This window comes from Notothenia coriiceps, unplaced genomic scaffold (genome assembly GCF_000735185.1).
Source record: "Notothenia coriiceps isolate Sejong01 unplaced genomic scaffold, NC01 NC01_scaffold00005339, whole genome shotgun sequence".
Taxonomy (NCBI): Eukaryota; Metazoa; Chordata; class Actinopteri; order Perciformes; family Nototheniidae; genus Notothenia; species Notothenia coriiceps.
Genome location: NW_011338040.1, coordinates 8,944 through 29,706, shown reverse-complemented (window position 1 = coordinate 29,706; position 20,763 = coordinate 8,944). Strand labels below are relative to the sequence as shown.

Genomic DNA, 20,763 nt, shown 5'->3' with positions numbered 1-20,763 from the left:
AGATGCAATGCAACTTAATTAAATAAAAAATTAAATATCATGAAGATGGCTTTTACTGAACTGTGCTATACAGTATTAGACAACCTTAGAAAATAAGAAACCAAGTTATTTTGTATAATTCCTTCCTTATCAACAGAACATCCTCTAACTATAGTGGAGCATAAGAGCCCCCACAGTATTTTAAACAAATCAGGTGTCCACCTACTGAACTGTCAGAAGAAAAAACACAGCCAAACACACGCCTCAGGATTTCAGATACATTATAGAAAAACCTGCCGATGACTAATGCTGTTCAACAAATGCTTTTGTAGTTGGCCTTATTATGCTTTGTTGAGTTTACCCTTCCCTGCAGCGCGTTATATAGGATGTAGTGCATGTACATGGTCTACAAAGGTTAAAATCCCAGAGTTCCCTCCAGAGTGAGATTCTCTCCCACACACTCCCCCCAGCCTCCATTGGTTTCCTTTGTTTACTTTCGCGACATTGTGACATCACTCGTAATACTTTTGCTTCTATTGGCTAGTGCCATGCTAAGAGTGGGACATTCCTAAATAGTTGAACAACATTCACAACAGAGCCGGCCTTCTAACCAATCAGAGCAGACTTGGCTCTTGCTTAAAAGAGGTGCAGCAGCACAGGCAGTATTAGAAAAATAAAGCACCTTTTGAACATTAAAGCATGAAAACATATCACATTTGAACAAATAAACCTACAAATAACTATAATAGGGCCCCTTTAAAAATTCTTTTTTTGACTTCCCCTTTGTACGAGAATAAAGTAAAAAAATGTTGTATCTTGATTATGTATTCCGGTTACATATATTGCCTTACTCCCCATTCCGTCTGTGATCACTTAACAAGTTAATCCAAAAACATTCCCTCTAATATTCTACTATACCAGCCTGTACAGTTTTTCTCAATGCATAACCCAAAGCCTGACTGAAGACAGTTAATCGTCTGTATTTGCTCACTTTGAACCTCCTACTGTACTTTCAATGTCACGCCGTCATAAACTTTCACTAAGTCACTAAATGGTGTACCAAGACTATCCCAGAAGTCCCGCCAGGCTGGAACTATTTCTCCTAATGGCAACAGTTGTATAATTGATTTTTCTTGCTAGTGTCTGAAACATCTGAAAAGAAAGTACCAATTTGGAGACCAAATACCATCCTAGGAATAAGAAATGAAGAGGGGGGGGGGGGACTAAATCAAAAATTTGAAGGTGTTATGGACTGTGGGGATAACTTCGCAAGACTTCAACCTGAGTATTTCATGTTAAAGAGAATTCGCATTGGAGTGGGACTTTTATTGGGATAAAAAAAGGATTATAATGGCTGGAAACAACCATTTTCTCTCTAACTCAGACATTGACATGCTCCCTAATGGTATAAATGCTTCACTGTGCAATTTTAAAATGTCTCGGGGAAAGTATTGCTGTTGCAAACCCAGATAATACATCCTTGCTATCCACAATAATTATGCAACAAGAGGTGGGATCAGGCAGTACCCACTCATGCTATAATGATGACCACAAAGCCCTCAGCATACACCTGCATAATGGACATGGTAAAGCAAGAGACTTCATTGGTTTGTTTGGGTCGGTTGATATGGAGAAAATCCCATCCACGAAAAAAAACTACAAAATCTCACATTTGACCATATCTGCCTGCAGCTGTTAAACACTGCATTGAATCCTCTCTCCCGTTTCTTTTTCTCCCACGTGCACACGCGCAAACACACGTGCCCCACGCAGCCGGGCGCGCACACGCGGACCCCGCTCTCCAATGCGCTGCACACAGGAGCCCCTTACAGTGCCCGCGCCTGCTGCCTGCGATCACTGCTCGCCTCGCGTCTCCGCTGGATGTTTGCGCAGCAGAGGACACCTGCCTCCGCCGATCACCGCACCGAATCCCACCTCGTCGTTAACTTTTGCACCGTGTGATGTTTTTTTCACCTGTTCCAAGACTATCGGTTGAAAAAAAAAAACCTATATACCCTGGCGTTTGACTTCCAACTTGGATGGATATTTGCGACATGTTTAGAAAGTTCCCCCTGCGTCAAGGAGCATGGGCGCAAACTTTAGAAGCTTTTTTATAATACAAGGCAGTTTTTTAGAATGAAGGCAGGCGAGTCACCCGAAGCGTGAGTTGCGCGTGGAGTTCCAGGGGCTCTCCAGGTGCTGGGAAAGGAAAAGGAGACACGGAGGAAGTCGTGATCTGTGCGGCGGATTGCGCCACGGAGGACCGGGGGGGAACGGACCGATGAGCCATCATGGGTAAGTACGAGTAGGCATCATCAGTCTGAATCATCACTATTATTAGTTGAGCGTATGTGGTCCTTATTATAACAATGAGGGTTGATATGGCGCATATGATAGTGTGGATGTTTAGATAATTCCATCTTTCTTGCGGGTTATTCGCTCCAGATCACTACTTTTTTTCCAACTGCCAATATTTCTTGAGATTATTTTCGTTGCTTCATCACCACTGAGAGGTTTTCCTGCTCTATTAAATGTAAAAACACAAACACTGCAGGAGGGAGTGCTGGTGCCTCAAGAGGAGGATGGAGACAATAATGCTCACACCTTTATGTGGAAGTGAAGCCAAAATGTGCGACGTGAGATTAGGTGCACAATGAGCTGCGGTTAAATAATAGACAATTATGTGTCATTTATTATCATTTCATTTAATCGTTTATTCGAACAGGGACAATGCACATTGATGAACACTTTAAATAAATAATGCATCAAGTGTAAATATGCCGGATTTTAGCTTTGAGCTCATTTCCATCCGTAGTCCCTGACAACATTTAAGTGTCATATATGACATCCCCCGTATTGAAGTTGCATATCCCCCCCCTCTCCCTCTTCTCCTTATTTTCTAATCAGAGCTCTGGCATGTTTTGACTCCATCCACCTCCCCTCTTCTCCTGACAGCTCTGAGCACCTACAATCTCATCCCACACTGCCTATCAGCCTCCTCCATTTTACTGACTGTGGGTGCTCCAAGCCTCACAAACCCACACTTCTCTTCGGTTTTCCCAGCTCTTTTTTTTGCATATTTTTTAGGGGGGTGCTCAAAGAGAACGGTGGGTGTTCCGAATGTCACTGAAAATGCGTGAAACGAGGTTGAAATTCAAGCCCTCTGCAGGTGTTATGATGGAAAGCCTCATCTCCCTTTTTTCTTTTAAGTGCAACTTTTGTTGAAAATCTCAGTGAAGGACTATTATTCAGCAGAGGCACACTCATGCACACTTGTTTGATTGGCGGTTAGGTGCAGAGAGAGGCGTTTTGAAACTGCAGCCCCACTGTGATGGATTTTTGTTTGTCTCGCTTTAGTTATGCCTCTTCTTTTGTTTCGTTTTTTATTTTTAAATTAACCGGAAAGCTGGCACAGGCTGCAGAGATGCGCGCGGCCCCGCACATCTGTGCAGAATGGTGGCACTTATCCAAGTAATGAGCAGCTTAGCTCGACTAATGAGCACATGCTTTTACAGTTTTAATTATGTCATCACATTTACTCTCAGCCAAAATAAGTGGCTGCATTGCTGAGGATATCAACACTTGTGACTGAATTGCTCTCTCGCAGTGTGCTTCTATCTTTATCCAATGTCTTTTTCACAAATTATGTAGGAGGGCAATATTAACTCGATATGACCTTTTCTTCCTTAGGACAATTAAACATGGCATCAACTTAATGTGGCGTAATGCTTGTAGTCTAGGTGATCTTCCATGCAAATGATCCTAAAATGCTGTTTGTAGCTTCTCAAATATGGGGATGTTCTGGCTGATGTCATATTACACTAAATATGTTCAGCTTTTTAAGTGACAAACACGATTTTAAATCAACTTGGATTTTGAAAAACTAGTAAGGCCATCATTCTCCATTTTCTGATATTTTTTATCAATCAATCAATTAATCAAAGTTTATTTAAATGGACCAATATCACACATTTTACAATTGTCTCATGTCTAACAAATGTTTCATTCTAATAAATCAATGAATCTAGGATGTCAGGCAGATTAATCAATAATGGAAATAATCCTTGTGTGCAACCCTGACAGGGCCCTGATTATGATCTGCACAGACACTTGTTGCTGTATTTGAGAATACCAGCATAGTAAGAACTACTAGCAACTAGAGTTGCAGCAAACAATTATCTAAAGCATGATTATACTTTGACTAAATTGGATTAACTCCATCATAATTTCCCTGAAATGCTTGAATTGCCTGGCCACAACACCATCATTTGCAATTTACAGTGATATAAAACCAAAAAGAGCAACATTTTGAAATGCAGAACTACAGCATATTTTGAATTTTTGTTTAATTGTATCTTCTATAATTGACTATAGGCCTGCAATTTACGGATATTTGCAGAATAATCTCTTGATAATGTCTTTTTTATTTGAAAAATGTAAGAAAATTGTGTAAAATGGCATCCAGTGTTTCTCAGAAGCCCAAGATTAGGTCCTTAAATGTTCCATTAGTCAAGTGAGAAGTAATGAAAAGCAGATAATATTCACATTTGAGAAGCTAAAGCAGACACTATATTGTTCTTAATAAATTACTTAAGAATCAATTGTTGGTGAATCAATAGTTGACAATTTATCGATGAATGAAGTATCAAGTAACGTCGTATTGTTAGGCTTAGGGTTATACGAGCCAAAACAAGCTACGAGGTAAATACTGGTTACTGACAAGCCCAACACTGATTCTAATCACATGTGTGTGGCCTTAGCTGTGAAATGTATATTCAGCTCATCAACCCACAACAACAAAGCTCTGCAAACGATGCAAAGAGGGCTACATTAACTTTATTTGGGGCGGGCAAAGCAGGAGTCATTGTGAACAACAAGAGGCCTGACAGAATGTACTCAACTCATGTTGTAGTACTGCTTAGCAAGAGCAACTGGGCAATTATGTTGAAGTAACCTTCCATTTTTACGGTAATCCATCAGTTTCCTACAGCACACAGACAGTAATTGGCCTTTGGAGCCATGTCTGGAAACATAAGCTGAATTTCTGCTTGAAAACAAAACAAACCTGTGTACACATTTTTTGCAATTCCACCTTTTTTTGTTTACAAGTGAACATAATTAGAAGATCCAGAGGTTTGCCACTGGCTGAGAACCACTCATTTCTCCTGCAGATTTAACACCATTATGCAGAATTTGAGAATATGATTGGATCAAATGTCTTCACTCTATAAATGAATTATCAAGTCCTTATTAGATGAAATAAACATTGAAATTCAAGTTCTCTCTATGCAACCGATTAAAGGCAGTGGCAGAAAATGTTACCAGTACTTCTTCCGGAGCCACGTTATGCATGATAAAGACACATTTTAAACGACATAGGAGAAGTAACCTTGAACATTGTAAATGGCTCCAGCAGCTCCTTTAACAAAAAGCTCAAGCCATCAATAAGGATTACTGTGTCAGCACGATGCATGTTTCCTCATTCTGAGCTGACTGAAAGCTCCCATCAGGCTCTTTCTGCAGCAGTTTAGTAATATTCACTTCACCACTACCCACACACGCTTTTAAACCGCCAAAACACAGCATATGAAATTCTTTCACTGCAACTCTCGGTCATTCCTTTCATTTCATTCGTCCTGGTCGACCTCTCGGAGTGCTGGACTTTCTAACATCTCAAAGTTTGGACTTCTCATCTGTTTTGTGTTCTCAAGTGTGAAAGACAAACAGTGTGTCCTGCACATTGAAGTATTGCAATGTGATACGGGCAAAGACACAGAACTGAGAACAAAGTCTGGCGGTGAGCAATGTGGGAGCTGAGCTTGCACAACAAAAAAAACAGACTACAAGCACATGGTAATGCGTTGAGTATATTTATACGTCCCCAAAGCCCACTACAGCCTACGTTGTTTTTTTATACATTTTTACGGTCTCCCTGAGAGCTCTGAAAATTAACAATGCTTGCAAATAGACACAACGCAAGCAAATTAAGAAACACCTTCACCAGTTTCACAACACAAACACAGCAAGTAATGACAAAGGCAGAAAACCCCTGCAAGGAGCTAACAACGGAACCAAAGCAGTTATAAATTAGGCAGCCCTTGTTGCCTTTTTTTCTGTATTATCAAATTATTTAAGTCTGCTATCCTTCAGTGGTGTTGAAAAATGACCTGATATCTAAAAAAAGCTTGATTGCTTTTACATTTAAATGGATTTGCAAACATTGCAGCCCTTGCCAAAAGAGTTAATCTATTCCTTGAATAAGCCTATATCCCCCAGGGAAAGAGTTATCTGTATTTATATTTATATATAACGTAGTTTCAGATTTTTTAGATAATGTGTTCGGCATCTTTGGCTACTTTTCTGAGTAAGCATATCCATTTTTATGGCATTTTCTTTTAATTTAAACCTACCTCTGAATGCTGGCTGACTTTTTTATTATTATAAAGGCGGTGTAATGTGATTACCGTGCAAGCCAACTTTGATATCTTCATAAGCCACAAACTATAGCAACAGCTAGCTTGTTCCCACTGTTTGCTTTTTGTAGTGTCCCCCGGAAAAAGTTTGTGTTGTTTTGTGAGCTTCTTGCATCCATTTTTTGTTTTTTGGGATACATTGATTAAGTTTAATCTTAACAATATGATAATAATTGTACTCCACATGGCTTCAACCCATTGTCATTACTCTCTTGGCCACAAGAGGTCAGTAGAAAAAAATATTCTAAAGGAATCAGGTAAGATTAAGCAAAAGTATTCAAATAAATGTATGTTTTATTTCCTTTCATCTTAATTTGTCGCTTCCAGTAACTTTACTAAGCATTCCTGTAGTTTAAAGTTCAAATGACTAATTAATGACAAATGAAGAACGGTAAATTATATATAGTCTATATAAAATGTAACTTTCATTTTAAGTATTTATTTTTTCACTTCAGAATAAGTATGCTTCTGACCTTGACTGACTCCCAGCATAGCCGACACACACTCATCATCCATGGTGTGAACTCCTCAGGCTTTACATCAGGCTCTCCTCACACTGGCCAGCTTTAACGACTTGTGTGTACTGATCTTTTGACGCCAGCACTTATATCGATAGATTCAGCTTTCTGCCTCTCTGCAAAGATTTCTAATAACTTGGGTGTGTAAGTAGGTCCATTGGAAAGCCACTCTCATTTAAGTACCGAACATATAGGTTTATGTATAGTTTAAGCTGTCACATTTCAAACCGCTGTTTAAGATTGATGCTGCTGTTAGAGAGGCAAACTGTCCACCTCGCGCTGCTGTAGGGGAAAAACTGTATGATGTTGGAAAATCCATATATTCTATATCGAAAACTATGTTTAACATGAATAGGTTTAATATTCAAAGTAACATTTGCCAACTTAAAGTCATACCTCACCGCGTTATGACCTTTGGAATTCCCTCATATCAAAAAGTGTCCATTATGCTGTATCTTTTTAGGGGAACACATCCTTAAAGAAGTATTTCACAGCTAGAAAAATGTTCTCATCACTTGAGACTAGACAAAGCTGGACTGTCTAATATAGTATTTTTAATATTGCTACAGGACTTTAAAGAAACAGGGAAAAGGGGCTGTGGTATTCCCTTTAGCTCAATATTTAAAAAAACTACAACAACCAGAATGCACCACACTAATTATTTGTATAAATGTAATTATGATCTAACTTTGACGGATCTTTATCAGGAAGGAACATACTGACATATCAAAACACTGCTGATAAACACTTTTGCCCTCTGTTTAGTACCATAAATATTTTTCCTTAATTTTCAATATTCACACGGTGCATAGGTTGTTTACTATGAAACAGGATTCATCCATGTTTTCATTTAAACATCCCTCGCATGGTCAACATGATCATACAGAGGCTTAATTATGGATTTCCAAAGGCTCAAAGCCTTCTTGAAAAACAGACTTTCTTCATGAGCCATTCTGCCTTTCTTTCACAGCAGACAGCATTCATGGCCCCAAAGAAATGTTGTGTGAACATTTTGACATTCAAAATAACCAATTAGCCTTTATAAAGACTAATTGGTTATTTTTTACCCTCACCCACAAAATGTCAAAAGGTAAAACAATAATGATTTCTATGAAACAACTGTCTGGCTTCTATCATTTGTTGTTTTTAAATGAGTAAATCCACCTAAAAGCTAGTTAAACACAAAAAAGTCACAATCAATACGTCAAAAATATCAGATTTTTTATGAGAAATTAATTATTAATTAACTATTATTCAAAACATGTTCTGCCCCAAGTGCGGATTTGCTGCTGTTTGTCTAATACCAATGTACATTTAATATATTTATTCTTTGAAGTGTTACGCGCACAAATACCTTTTGCTCGGGGAAGGACTGTCCCTGGGACAGTTAAAACATTAGCATAGCTAGTGATTCACCCTGTTAAACTTGCATGCTAAGAATTTTTTTTCTTAATTTACAGGGAACATTGAAAAGATTCACACCCTTTAATCCATTTGAATTCATAGAAAATGCAACTTGGAAGGTATTATCCTCCCTCCTACTAAGTAGATTTGTTTAAAATCCATTTATAATTTAAATTACTTTTAATCAAGTAACTTTTTTGTTCATAAGATAATAAAATATAGATCCTTAAAGTAGGAATCTCACCTTGTATAAATACCAAAGTAATACAATCTAAAAGTGTACAAACAAGCATCCTTGCAATAATTCCTGCTGCTTGTAATGTAAAAACAATACTGCGTCTACAAGATTTAAATAGTTGTAACATCATAGGGAAACAAATCTGATTATTGCCAAAAAAACTTGGACACACTCAATTTAGAGGATTGGTGAATAACCCGAACCTCAAAGTTAACGGTGTAAATTGGAATGTTAGACACGGGAATCAATAGACATGGTGGCCAGCTATGCTGCACTGCACTTACAGAGCAAAGTTGTACATTACAGGCAGTTTGTTTTGTGGATAAATTAAAACTATACACACCGTATGTTGCTAGTCCCATTGATCTAGAATGTTAATGCTTGGACTTAGCAAATCAATACTCCTTGTCATGGCATTAAGTCTTTAAGTGGTAATAATTTAGGCTTCTCTCTTTTTCCACATCAAAGTGCCAGCAGGATAAGCTACAGCAAGCAAAGCAATATGTCTGTCTTCATTCCCCGTCTTTTATTGTTGCACTAGAGTAAGTCATGGACTCATTGGACCTTAGTAACTACATCCCTTACAAATCCAAGCCGAATAACTGAGCTAAGATAATTGACTGTTCATTTAATTAGAATTGTACATGCTTGCTGCTCCATTTAAGCCGTAGTTTGCCACTACTGGTGTGATATTTTCCAGCTTTACTCTATTTCTCCATTCGCCTTGTTCTTGTTGAACTGTAAAGTATGTGTTTCGGACTGGCATGTTTTTGCAGCTTCAGTAGTAAAATAAGCTTTTATCATAAATCTACTGTGAGTTGAAATTACGACTGACTCCAATTTTCAAATGAATGTGCGTGGAATAATGGGTTTTAAGTGTGTAAAAGGTACTTCATTTGAATATTTCAATGCAAGTGTGTCCCAATTAATCACCGTTGCATGATGGGCCATGTGACTGGTAATATGTCACACACTTGGTTGCCCTGAAATCATTTTTAATTGTATTTGCCTTAAATCTGGGCGAACACACTCAATAATGTAATATATCACACATGCTGTCGTGCCCTAGAATTCTGCTTGCCTAAGCTCAACCACACTTCGAGACCCTTGGCTCCAGTGTCAGAGAGTAAAACAGTCTAAGAAGGGGGAAGGAAATGACGGAGGCGGTGTTGGAATTATTATCAAATCCATATTTGAGGTTTGTAATGATTTAAAAATACCTATTGTATATAAACTAAAGCCTCCTGGTTACCAATAAGGCACTATACTTAATTGTATTTTTCTATAAAAAAAGATCTGGCAAAAATATACTGGTAGAATGGTTTATTCATTTCTACCAGTGTATAACCTTGTACAGCTGCCACAAAGAACTCTTCATTGTAATGTGTATAACCTCTTCTAAAGTAGACCACTTAATAAGAAATATTTAGTTTTCTTTCTCACTTTTCATTTATTTGAAGTGCCCCAGTGTGCGGCCCTAGCCTCTCTGGCCAACCCACTTGGGCACTCTGGGTAATAGCCTTTGCATCAGTGCTCGGTGTCTTCAAATGAAATATCAACTTGTCGCACTGCCAAGGAATACGACAGCTGACTCCGTTAGTCCTGCCAGAATCCACTCTGTCCCCAGCAAGGGGGAGGGGTGGGGAGTGGACTCACTTTTATGGGATTCCAGAAACGTCGGAAGTGAAATGTACAGGGGAGGTAATTGGGGATAAGATATATTTGATGGAATTATATAATGATTTACCTTTTTGCTGTTGTGCATTTCCAAGCTCATTTTCATTGACATTTCAGTCTGGACATCTGAGTCCAACTTCCATAAACTACTCCCCGTTGGTCTGTAGTTGATCCCAGAGGGAAGCTGGAGAACAGAGTTTGTTCCGTAATGGATATTCATTGGCAGCAATTGCACCTTTATCAGACACAAATTGTGTTGAAGCTTAATTTGCTGCATGCAATAAAAAGAAAAAGCAATGTGCTTTAGCTTTTTTTGAGGCCATGAAACGATATTGTGCTTCACTATTCCTCTTGCTAAAGTGCAAAACTCTGCGTTTTTAAACATTCCATGGTTAGAACTTAAATCATCTTAATACGAAACGTGTACTGTTGCAATGAGGTAATAAAGGTTTCAGGCTTTTGACATCGGAGAAACATGGTTTCCTTTTCGTAGATTATGATACTTTGTGATGAGTCTGACATTCTTTTAAAGGAGGAAAAGCGTTTTAATTTAGGCTTTAACATTGCCGTTGTGACTCCAGATTTAAGCTAAATCAGGTCAGCCAATTCTTGATGGTTAGGGTTATGTTTTAAAGGTGACATCCCTGCAGAAAATATGGTGCAATCCATTAAAGTGCTTAGAAATAAATGTATCTATTAATCTATAAGACTTGCAGCTTACCAAGAAAAAAGTAGGGGGGAAAAAAATGACTTTGGACTTGAAAGTTAGGAACAGATCTATCTTCGAGATAAAGCGCCCTAATGTGTACTTCTGTAATACTGCAGTGCAAGTTGTTCAAAATCCCGAGATGTAACTTCTACAAGATATGAAATCTCCCAAACCCTCTGGCTGTGATTGGTCATGCTCTACTAAGAAGAGAGAGCCAGGTAAACAGATGTGTGAAGCTTAGCACAAAAGATCAAATCTCTTCCAAGAGGGAACAGATAGCATTTCCTGCCAAGAGCCATGGTTGTAGCATTTTATTAATATTAAAGGGACTACCAATTTTTTTTTCTTCCAATAGATGTTGGGATGTACATTCTTGCAATTAGAAATAATGGCCGTTTCTGTCGGCTACTGCCGCTGTTAGCCAGACTAAGAGACAAGTGTTTGAAATGATTCATTTGAAAAGCTGTAGGAGACCCGGTATATATGTTGTCTGGTGGGAGTCCTTGTCTCTTCTTCTTACAGCATCTGATGCATTGAAGAACATACAGAGAACCTGAGTGATGCCTGTGCAGAATACAACATGTGATAGTGTTACATAATCAACCTGTGCTTAAGAGAAAGCCTTATATTAATGTTGCTCTGTATTGCCTCCTATGGGAGCTTGGTGTACACATGTCCGGTGGGTTTTTATTATTCCTCCGTCTACAAAGAAATCCATGCTGAACCAATGTGTGCTAATTAAAGATGGTGTCTTGCGGAGGCGTTAACGAGCCAGTGGCTGAATGTTGTGGCTTTCTATAATATCCCGGAGTTTTCCTACCATGTAAAATATGTGTGAGTCACACTCTCTGTTTGATCCCAAATGTATTTTTTCCCCCTAAGGACAGACCCTTTTTAAAGCTCCAACGGAATCATCATTTAGAGAAGACTAATGACTGTAGAGTGCCGTGGATGCTTGGTCAGTTTGGTACCTAATGGAGGTGATGAGAGTGGCAGTGTACTGTATCTGTTGCTTGGAGGTCTTTAGGGGTTTATTTATAGCGCACATTATCAACGTTTGATATCTGCTCTGAATGATCATACTCAGTGTCACTAGGACTCATCTACCTCCTCTATCGTCCTACTTCTTTTTCACTTGCATTCTTGCATATTCAAAATCAGAATACCTTTATTAGTCCCACAGAGGGGACATTTGCAGCGTTACAGCAGGAAAGAGCCACAGACAGCTTAGTGTTGCATATCTTACATGCGTTAAAAAAAGTACTAAGTTATAATATAATAAACAACATGCTAAAAAAAGATAAAAAGTTACATAATTTTCAAAAATACAGATCAAAAACAAATCAAATCCTATTGACATAAATCCAGCAATAGTTTGCATTCATTCTCTTCTTCAATTCAATGTGTTATTATTTATAAACTCATTTAAGAAGCAGTTTAAAGATTATTGGACTGCCTATCTTATTGTTAGTATGCAGGAAATCACAGTGGAAATGACTTTTGCCATACTACTCTTATCTTAAGATATGTCTATGAACATATAAATATTCAACCCATGTTTGTCATTCTCTTATATTTCGATGCAAATGCAGATGCACAATAATTTATCTATTTTTAGTACTATTAAGATAACTACTATAGGGGGACTGTGCATCAAGCTTTGGTAATAGTATTCACTGTTTAAGTGCTTTTTAGTAGTAACATGGGAAATGGAATTTGGGCAGATCCATTAAGATTGTGCGATTTTCTGCTCTAACTAACGTACATGCCATAATTGATGTTGAGCAGAAGCTAGGAATTAGGAACAACTTTGCCAAGTACGACTTCCACTCATGCAATTGCAATAAATGTCAGCCCCAAACCAATGTACTGTTCCACATTCCAACTCATTGCAGCATGGAATCAATTTAAACTTCCAAAAAAGAATTACTGTTTTTGAAAAGGGATATAGTTTCTTCATATTTGGTCTTTATATGGCTCAATACAAATCTGCCTGTATTGAGTATTATACTAACACTGAAGTAGCTTTTGAATAGTTGTATCTGGATGACCCACAACAAACTGTGTTGTGGGTCATCCCTTAAGGTATTGTATAATATGGCATTATAATGTTTTCCGCATACTATGAGTTAGACAATGGAGGATTTTAAAATTAGTTTACAGCTAACAGCAGAAGCTCATCACATATAAATGATAAGTAAACTAGGTGAACTGATTGTACATTCCTTGCCAATTCCAATTTGTTTTAAATGTTTGCTGCTGATTCCAATATCAGTTTTTTCTTATAACTATTTGCTTTCAAACACACATTTTCATAACTTTTCTTCAATGGAAAATTGTAATCCAAGTGTCTGATCATAGTTAAGCTTGACTTTTGAAAAACTACATCAAGTCACAAGACCTTCTCGTACTTTAACTAAATGAGCTCGATGATTGGCTGTTCTAGCAAGTGGCTCTTTTCTTAATTCGGCAGACACATTGGGCGCATATGCCAGCAATTGTTCATAGTGGAACGGTAGTGACCAACACAACATTTAGCTAAAACAAAGTTATTGAGCTGGAACAGATAAACATCGTCCACTGCCATTAACAACCATCTTATTTGCCGATAGTCCTATGGAGGTCCACAAGGAGATGCATCCCAAATAAGATGTAATTATCTGACTTTGAAATAAGCCTGGAGCCTTTCTAAGTAGCCAACTTTCTAAAATACTTGTGAATTTGATTACAAAGTGACTCAAATGCATATTTCTAAATTTGCATCTTCAATTCTTGCAATCTTTCCATCACAATCATGGTCTTCCTCTGTCTGTTAACCTCAAATTGCCTGTTTGTCCATACTGGACAAGCAATATGTCTCTCCAGAACTTAAGTATACAGAGTGACACATTCTGCCAGTAATGTAATGCACTTTTGTTTTTGTATTCATGTCATTCTCTTGCTGTCATTTCAAAAACCTTGCCCAAAGTCAAACAGTAACTTCTCATGCATATACCAAACAAATCACAATATTTGGAGTTCATGTGTGTGCTCTTGTGATGATTTGTGTAAATCGCTGAGGTTAGTATCAGGTTAAGGTATCGGTATTTTTAGTTTTTCCAAACGAGATAGGATGACAGTGTATATGGATATTGTTTGATGTTGTCATTCACGACCCGTTTCTTCTGCCATCCGCTCACAATCCCCCGCTGCGTCTGTTAAAAAACCCAGCCCCCCTTTTTGGCTTCACTACAGCTAAGCAGGGGACAGCACTATAAACGTGAAGAACTGTCACTGACATTGACAGATTGAAAAAGTCGCTTCTGTGCTCATGTTATTCCATCAGCTGTTTCTCTTTCAAAATGAATCAGCAAAACAGTTTTTCAGTTCCTAGCATCCCCTCCGCAATCAATCAGCTAACCTTTTCCTCACTTAAACGGTTCTGTTTTTTTCTATAGGACTATACAATGTGTATTTCCCCGTTGATTTGTTTCAATCATAGTTAAGTCTTGTGTTTGTGAGGTGTTGACACAGTTGACTGCATATTTAATAAGATAGCGTGTGGGTGTAGCTGTGAGGCGTTGCAAAATACGGAGAAAGGCAGATGCACTGAGAGCAGGTGTTCAGCTGTATTAGCATAACGTTGTCAAATTGTGGTAAATATACCACCACAAAATCCAAATTCCAGTTTGTATATGAAGAAACAGTGTTTCAGCCAAATTCGCTGTGGGTATGTCTGTGGGGTGCTAGCTGGTCTGGCGAATAAAACTTAAGATTAGTCATCCAGAACAAACCATTTGTATTGTCTCAACCGTCTTAGGGTATATGCATTTTTATCAAAAGTGCTTTAGACATCTTCCAAGTTGCTCTAACCTGCAACTCAAAATGTATCTGACTTCGTAAAAAGTACCGAGATGTATATTGTGTATCGCCATACAGCATAAATACAGAGATTTTGGTTTAATTTCTTGGAATGAGGGAAGGCCATGTATTATTGGTGATTCTCACAAGTGTAGCAATACAAAAGTGCATGTAATAGTAATCTCCTTTCAGCTAAAGCATGGTTCCGTGGCCAGCTAATGTCCACTTAACTTTTCATAAGTAAAATGTAATATGCATGAATGAACACTAATGTTTAATCATGAGGAATATGATTTCCTTCTACTGCCAATATGTGTTTTCTTACATGTATGTTGACAACCCATATGGAAGAGTTCACTTAGAAGTGAAGGTACTCTTCGTTCATGTTTAATTTATGAAGGACCTTGTATCCTAAATCAGCGAAAGCTGAGAGAAAAAAAGGGAAAGTCAACCATCATCTAATAATGTGGTAAAAATACTCAACTATACTAAAAAGTCATTTACTAAATGTAATCATTTCCAGCATAACTAATGGCCTGCTGTTGTTCTTAGTATTTAATGCATTTTTACCCTAATAGTCTCCACCAAGAGAAATTATTTATATCATTCTCTATATAGAGTTTAATAATCACCCACATTTATAATTTTAGTAATTCACCAAATATTAGTGCTGCCTACTAGAATTTACAAACGTCATGCAGGTTGCATCGTGTATCATTAAAATCCACTAGACCTTGAAACCGTCTATAATATTAATAGCATAATTAAACACTTGTTGCCACTTCTGTTTTATACATTTCCACAATGTTTACAATTCCCACCCTCACCTACCTCCTACTTTGAAACCATTGGCATTGCAGCCTGTTCATACAACATCATTCCTCCCTTTACGCTATAGTAGACAAGCTTCTCATTGTTAATTGTCAAATCTGTAGCTGTTAATAGCAAAGCGGCTACTTTAAGAAACAGAGTAGGGAACAGACATGTGCCTGAGGGGAGGTAAAAGTAAATTTGAAAGCATATGAATATCCTTTGTCGAAGCGCTACTCAGTGTGAGACCAGACCAGAGCCCTGTGTCAGGGGTTTGTCCTTTGACATATAGTGCAGTCTGAATGTATTAGGGCAGTGACACATCTTCTTACGTGTTCGATCTGTACTGCAGGATGTTGAATTAGAAATCAAAAGAGAATGTTAAATTAAAACATGAGGCTACTGACAAGGACATTCAAGCACCTACCATTATTTAAAGAAAAACCCGTGATTGCCTTGCTGGTTTGTTGAAAATGATTGTCCAGTCGCATTGTATTTTTAATTGTAGTATTGCATTAAAAGCAGGCCACGAGTCCTAGACTGATCATACAGCATGGATATAAGCAACCTCAAGCAGACCCTGTAATTTGTCAGCCGTTGCATTTGCATGGATTGAAAGGATTAAGGTTATGCCATTGATCCATGGGACAATATATTTATATTATTGGTTTGGCTCAATTTGGTTCCATCAATAGTGACAAATAAAAATCAAGACTGAGTAAATATCAGACAGAATCTGGAGTGAATGAGCGTTGGACCTTTAAACCTTTTTATATTTCTTCATTATAAGTGGAATGATCAGATAAGTAAATCTGTGTCAAGTAGGGCTGTATCCGAATATTCGGTCGTTGGAGTACTATTCGGATTTCGTTATTCGCTTTTCTTTTTTTTCTTTTTTTTTCATAGCAACAACATAGCAACAACAACTTCCTGTCAATAGCGCTAACTCTCCTTCAAAATAAAAGCATGTCCATACAAAATAGGAAGCCAAGCAAAGTTACACTTATGACATAATACAACTGCAACGAAAGTAACACACACAATGCAATATCCTTTTCAATTTCAAAGAACATAAATTGGGTTATATACATTAACAAATAACTATAAAACAACAATACTGTAGACTAACAAAAGTAATGCCTTGAATAAACCGAAATACACGTGTTTAAGCTCGCGCCGAATATTCGCTGCTGATTACTACCGAATATCCGGTATTCGGGACAGCCCTAGTGTCAAGGTTCTCCTTGTCTTTGACAAAACTAACTAGGAAAACAGGATGTTCATATACTCGTGTTATAGTTTTGCCCTTCATATGCATCTGTTGACATACAGCAAAGAACTTTAAATGAATTCTAACATCCGTTTTGAACCCTTTCTGCTTCACAGGGGATACTGCATTTTTTTTTTGTATATAACATCTGAAAATGGAACTTCATTAAAATCCTCTCTTCTCTCTCTGTCTTATTCTCTTTTAGGTCCATTGATGTGTGATGGACGCCTGACACACCTCCTCCTCCCTCTCCTCCTCCTTTTGCGGGCTCCCCCTCTGTTCAGCTTTGGTGAGCGCACCTGTCCAAATAGCTGCCGATGCGAGGGGAAAACGGTACATTGTGATTCAGCTGGCTTCTTAGATGTTCCTGAAAACATCTCAGTTGGCTGCCAAGGCCTCTCCCTGCGCTACAATGATCTACACACCCTGCTGCCGTATCAATTTGCTCATCTGGGCCAGCTTCTCTGGATATACTTGGACCATAATAAAATTTCAGCTGTTGACAGTCGTGCGTTCCAGGGGGTTCGCAGGCTTAAAGAGCTGATACTGAGCTCCAATAGGATCACATCGCTGCACAACTCAACATTCCATGGAATTCCCAATCTTCGCAGTTTGGACTTGTCTTACAACAAATTGGAAGTCCTTCAGCCAGGTCAGTTCCATGGCTTACGAAAACTACAAAACCTACACCTGCGCTCAAACGGTCTCTCCAATATCCCAATTCGAGCATTCCTGGAGTGTCGAAGTTTGGAGTTTCTGGATTTGGGTTACAATCGTATCAAGGCTCTTACCCGCACTACATTTTTGGGGCTTCAGAAGCTAATGGAGTTGCATCTGGAGCACAACCAGTTCTCACGGATCAACTTTTTTCTGTTTCCACGCTTGGCCAATCTGAGATCACTCTTCCTGCAGTGGAACCGCATTAAGGTGGTCAACCAGGGCCTTCCATGGACTTGGTATACACTGCAGAAACTTGATCTGTCCGGAAATGAAATCCAGACCCTGGACCCAGCTGTGTTTCACTGCTTGCCCAACCTTCAAGTACTCAACCTGGAATCCAACAAACTGTCCAATGTGTCTCAGGAGGCGGTGTCAGCATGGATATCCCTGACCTCCATGAGCCTTGCCGGGAACATGTGGGATTGTGGAACTGGGATATGCCCGCTTGTGGCTTGGTTGAGAAGTTTTCGGGGTAGCAAAGACACCACTATGATATGCAGCAGCCCTAAGTATCTCCAGGGAGAAAAGATTATGGAAGCCACAAGAAACCATGGAATTTGTGAGGAAACTGATTACGTTCTGACAGAAACACCCTCACCAATGTCAGAACTAATTTCTGAAGCAACAGGAGAACCAACCTTTGCCCCCACTAGCGCCTCTCCACCAATGCCAATAGCAAGCACCTTTGGTCCTGTCCCACCATACAGACCTCGACCTATTCCTCATCCTACCTTTCCAGGGCATATGAGCAAAGACCCAATAGACTCAGTTGCCCCCACCCGACCCACCCTCATACCACCTCCAGAGCTGGAACACATGACTCTTCACAAAGTGGTGGTGGGCAGCGTGGCACTCTTCTTCACTATGTCCCTAATCTTGACAATTATCTATGTGTTTTGGCGGCGATATCCAGCTGCAACCAGGTTGCTGCCGCAGCGATCCATGGTGGGGCGGAAGCGTCGTAAAAAGAGTCCAGAGCCTGAGCAGAACCTGAGCTCCCAGCTCCAAGAGTATTACATGAGCTACAACCCTGCTGCCACTCCAGAGGCATTGGAGGTGCTAAGCAATGGCACTGGTTCCTGCACATGCACAATTTCTGGCTCCAGGGAGTGTGAGGTATGATTCATCGCATCAGCCAAAAATAACAAATCTAAATCAAAATGCAAAGGCTCAACAGAGAGGTAAATCCTTTATCAAATATGCCCTGTAACAAATACACCGTTGAATCACAGTTAAGCATACTTGACTCTTGATTCACAAACTCCAAATGTTAGACTAGTCCAATTACTCAGGTTTTACTTTTAAAACCATAAAGTGGAAAATAGAGAAAACCTAATTAGATCCAGGGTCTGAGGTTGATTGAGTGTACAATTGACACACATATAATTTGTGTGTTATTTGCTGTATACATGTTATTGTACATGTCAACTTGTAGAGAACATGAATAATTGGACATTATCTAACAATTTTGCATAATACCACATCACATAAGCATGGCATGACTCATTTTTAAGCAATTATGTTCTGGCACTTGTGTGTGTTTCGGGGAGTGTTGTTGGTGGGTTCATTGGTGCCTTAATGTGTGTCTAAATGTTGTGGATTTTTTATCATGAATGGAATCTACTTATATTATATTCAAAATTCACAATGGATTGCGTTTAATTGAATTTTTTGTTTGACAGTTCTGCTGTAACGTAGCAAAGCTATTATGGAGTTGCATAAGAGCCCTTTATTGCAACTGAAAAGTGGAACACATTGAATTGTTTGTTACAAGATCCAACATCCGTTATAGGTGACTCAGGTTTATGTTGTCTTGTTTATGGAGTTGCACTGTGACTGCCTTTCAGATTTTCTCTGGAATATTCCACACTTCCTCAGCTGTGTTGATAGATTTATGGTAATCTGCAAAGAGGAGATGTACTTCGGTAATCCCAAAGTTTATGATATGGCTTGAAAGTGGATCCTTCCACTGTGATAAGGAGTATATTTATAAACCAGGGTAATTACAATTATTCGCTTGGAAACTGAAAAAAGATTTGCATGTTGTCTTTGTTAGATCTCAGGTAGCATGTTTCGGGTATGATAGATTCACCAAGGGTCATATAGAGTTTAGTAAATCATCCTGTTTGATACATGTTTTGTATAAAGGTATGTAAAGAAATAAGTGATAAACACCAAGAGTGTGTGATACCATTCAAAATTGCAATTTGGTGATAAGTTGCTAATAGTTTTAACTACATTCTCACTATACAATCATTTACAAACGTTAGATGTTGAATATATATACTATTCTTTGGAAACAATGCATCAGCTTTTGAAAATTATGATTTTTTTATTTACTATATACTAGGGATGCCAGAAACTGACCATGATCAAAATCGAAAATCGGACAGCCCTGGCGAATAATAATCGATTATTAGGCTTCCTCCAAGTTTACAGTAAAACAAACTGGTGGTGTGACCAATGGCCATTTACAATTATTAATAATATCACTATTATTAGCATTAGTCTATATTTTGGTTGAAACTAAGCCAGGAAAAAAAAAAAAAACATAAATAATAATAAAAATATATATAAATAAAATCGAATTTTAAAAATAATTTTCGATTATGGAGACTGTAACAAATATTGGAATAATCGAATAATCGCTGGCATCCCTACTATATACCCTGTGCTGTAAAATATAGTTATATAACTTACTTGTACAAGAGAACATTTTTCACTTGACCTGAATGCAGCTTTTCCTTTTCAGTGTTGAAAGAAACTGCTTATCTTGGATATTTGGTTACAAATAGCGCAGGATATATTATTTTCCGTGGGATCCATCAGCATAACTGCAACAGGGAACTCAAATCAATATGTCAACTCAATCCGTATGAGACATGCATCTCTTAATATTGACCACGGAGAAGTTCCAGCTTTTATCTTTTTACATGGATTGTAAAAGTTTACTCAAAAAGCCTTCCTGCAGTTCCTGAATTTTCTTTATTGCATCTCTCTCTACGCTGTGTGTTGTTCAAGAGGAAATGTTGACAGTTACAACAAAGTGAGTCTATTTACATGACAAGTCATTACATTTGGAGCTATAGTGGATTGTTGTAGTTGTGCTGAATTATGATTATTTT

General features: G+C 38.4%; 1 protein-coding gene across 1 annotated transcript; it reads left to right on the top strand.

The window, feature by feature from the left end:
* The first annotated feature begins 1,828 nt into the window (after window positions 1-1,828).
* lrrtm4l1 (leucine rich repeat transmembrane neuronal 4 like 1) lies at window positions 1,829-18,813 on the top strand. Its single transcript, XM_010768166.1, has 2 exons — window positions 1,829-2,274; window positions 17,124-18,813. The coding sequence occupies exons 1-2, from the start codon at window positions 2,271-2,273 to the stop codon at window positions 18,758-18,760; spliced, it is 1,641 nt and encodes a 546-aa protein (XP_010766468.1). The 5' UTR covers window positions 1,829-2,270; the 3' UTR covers window positions 18,761-18,813.
* The last annotated feature ends 1,950 nt before the right edge of the window (window positions 18,814-20,763 follow it).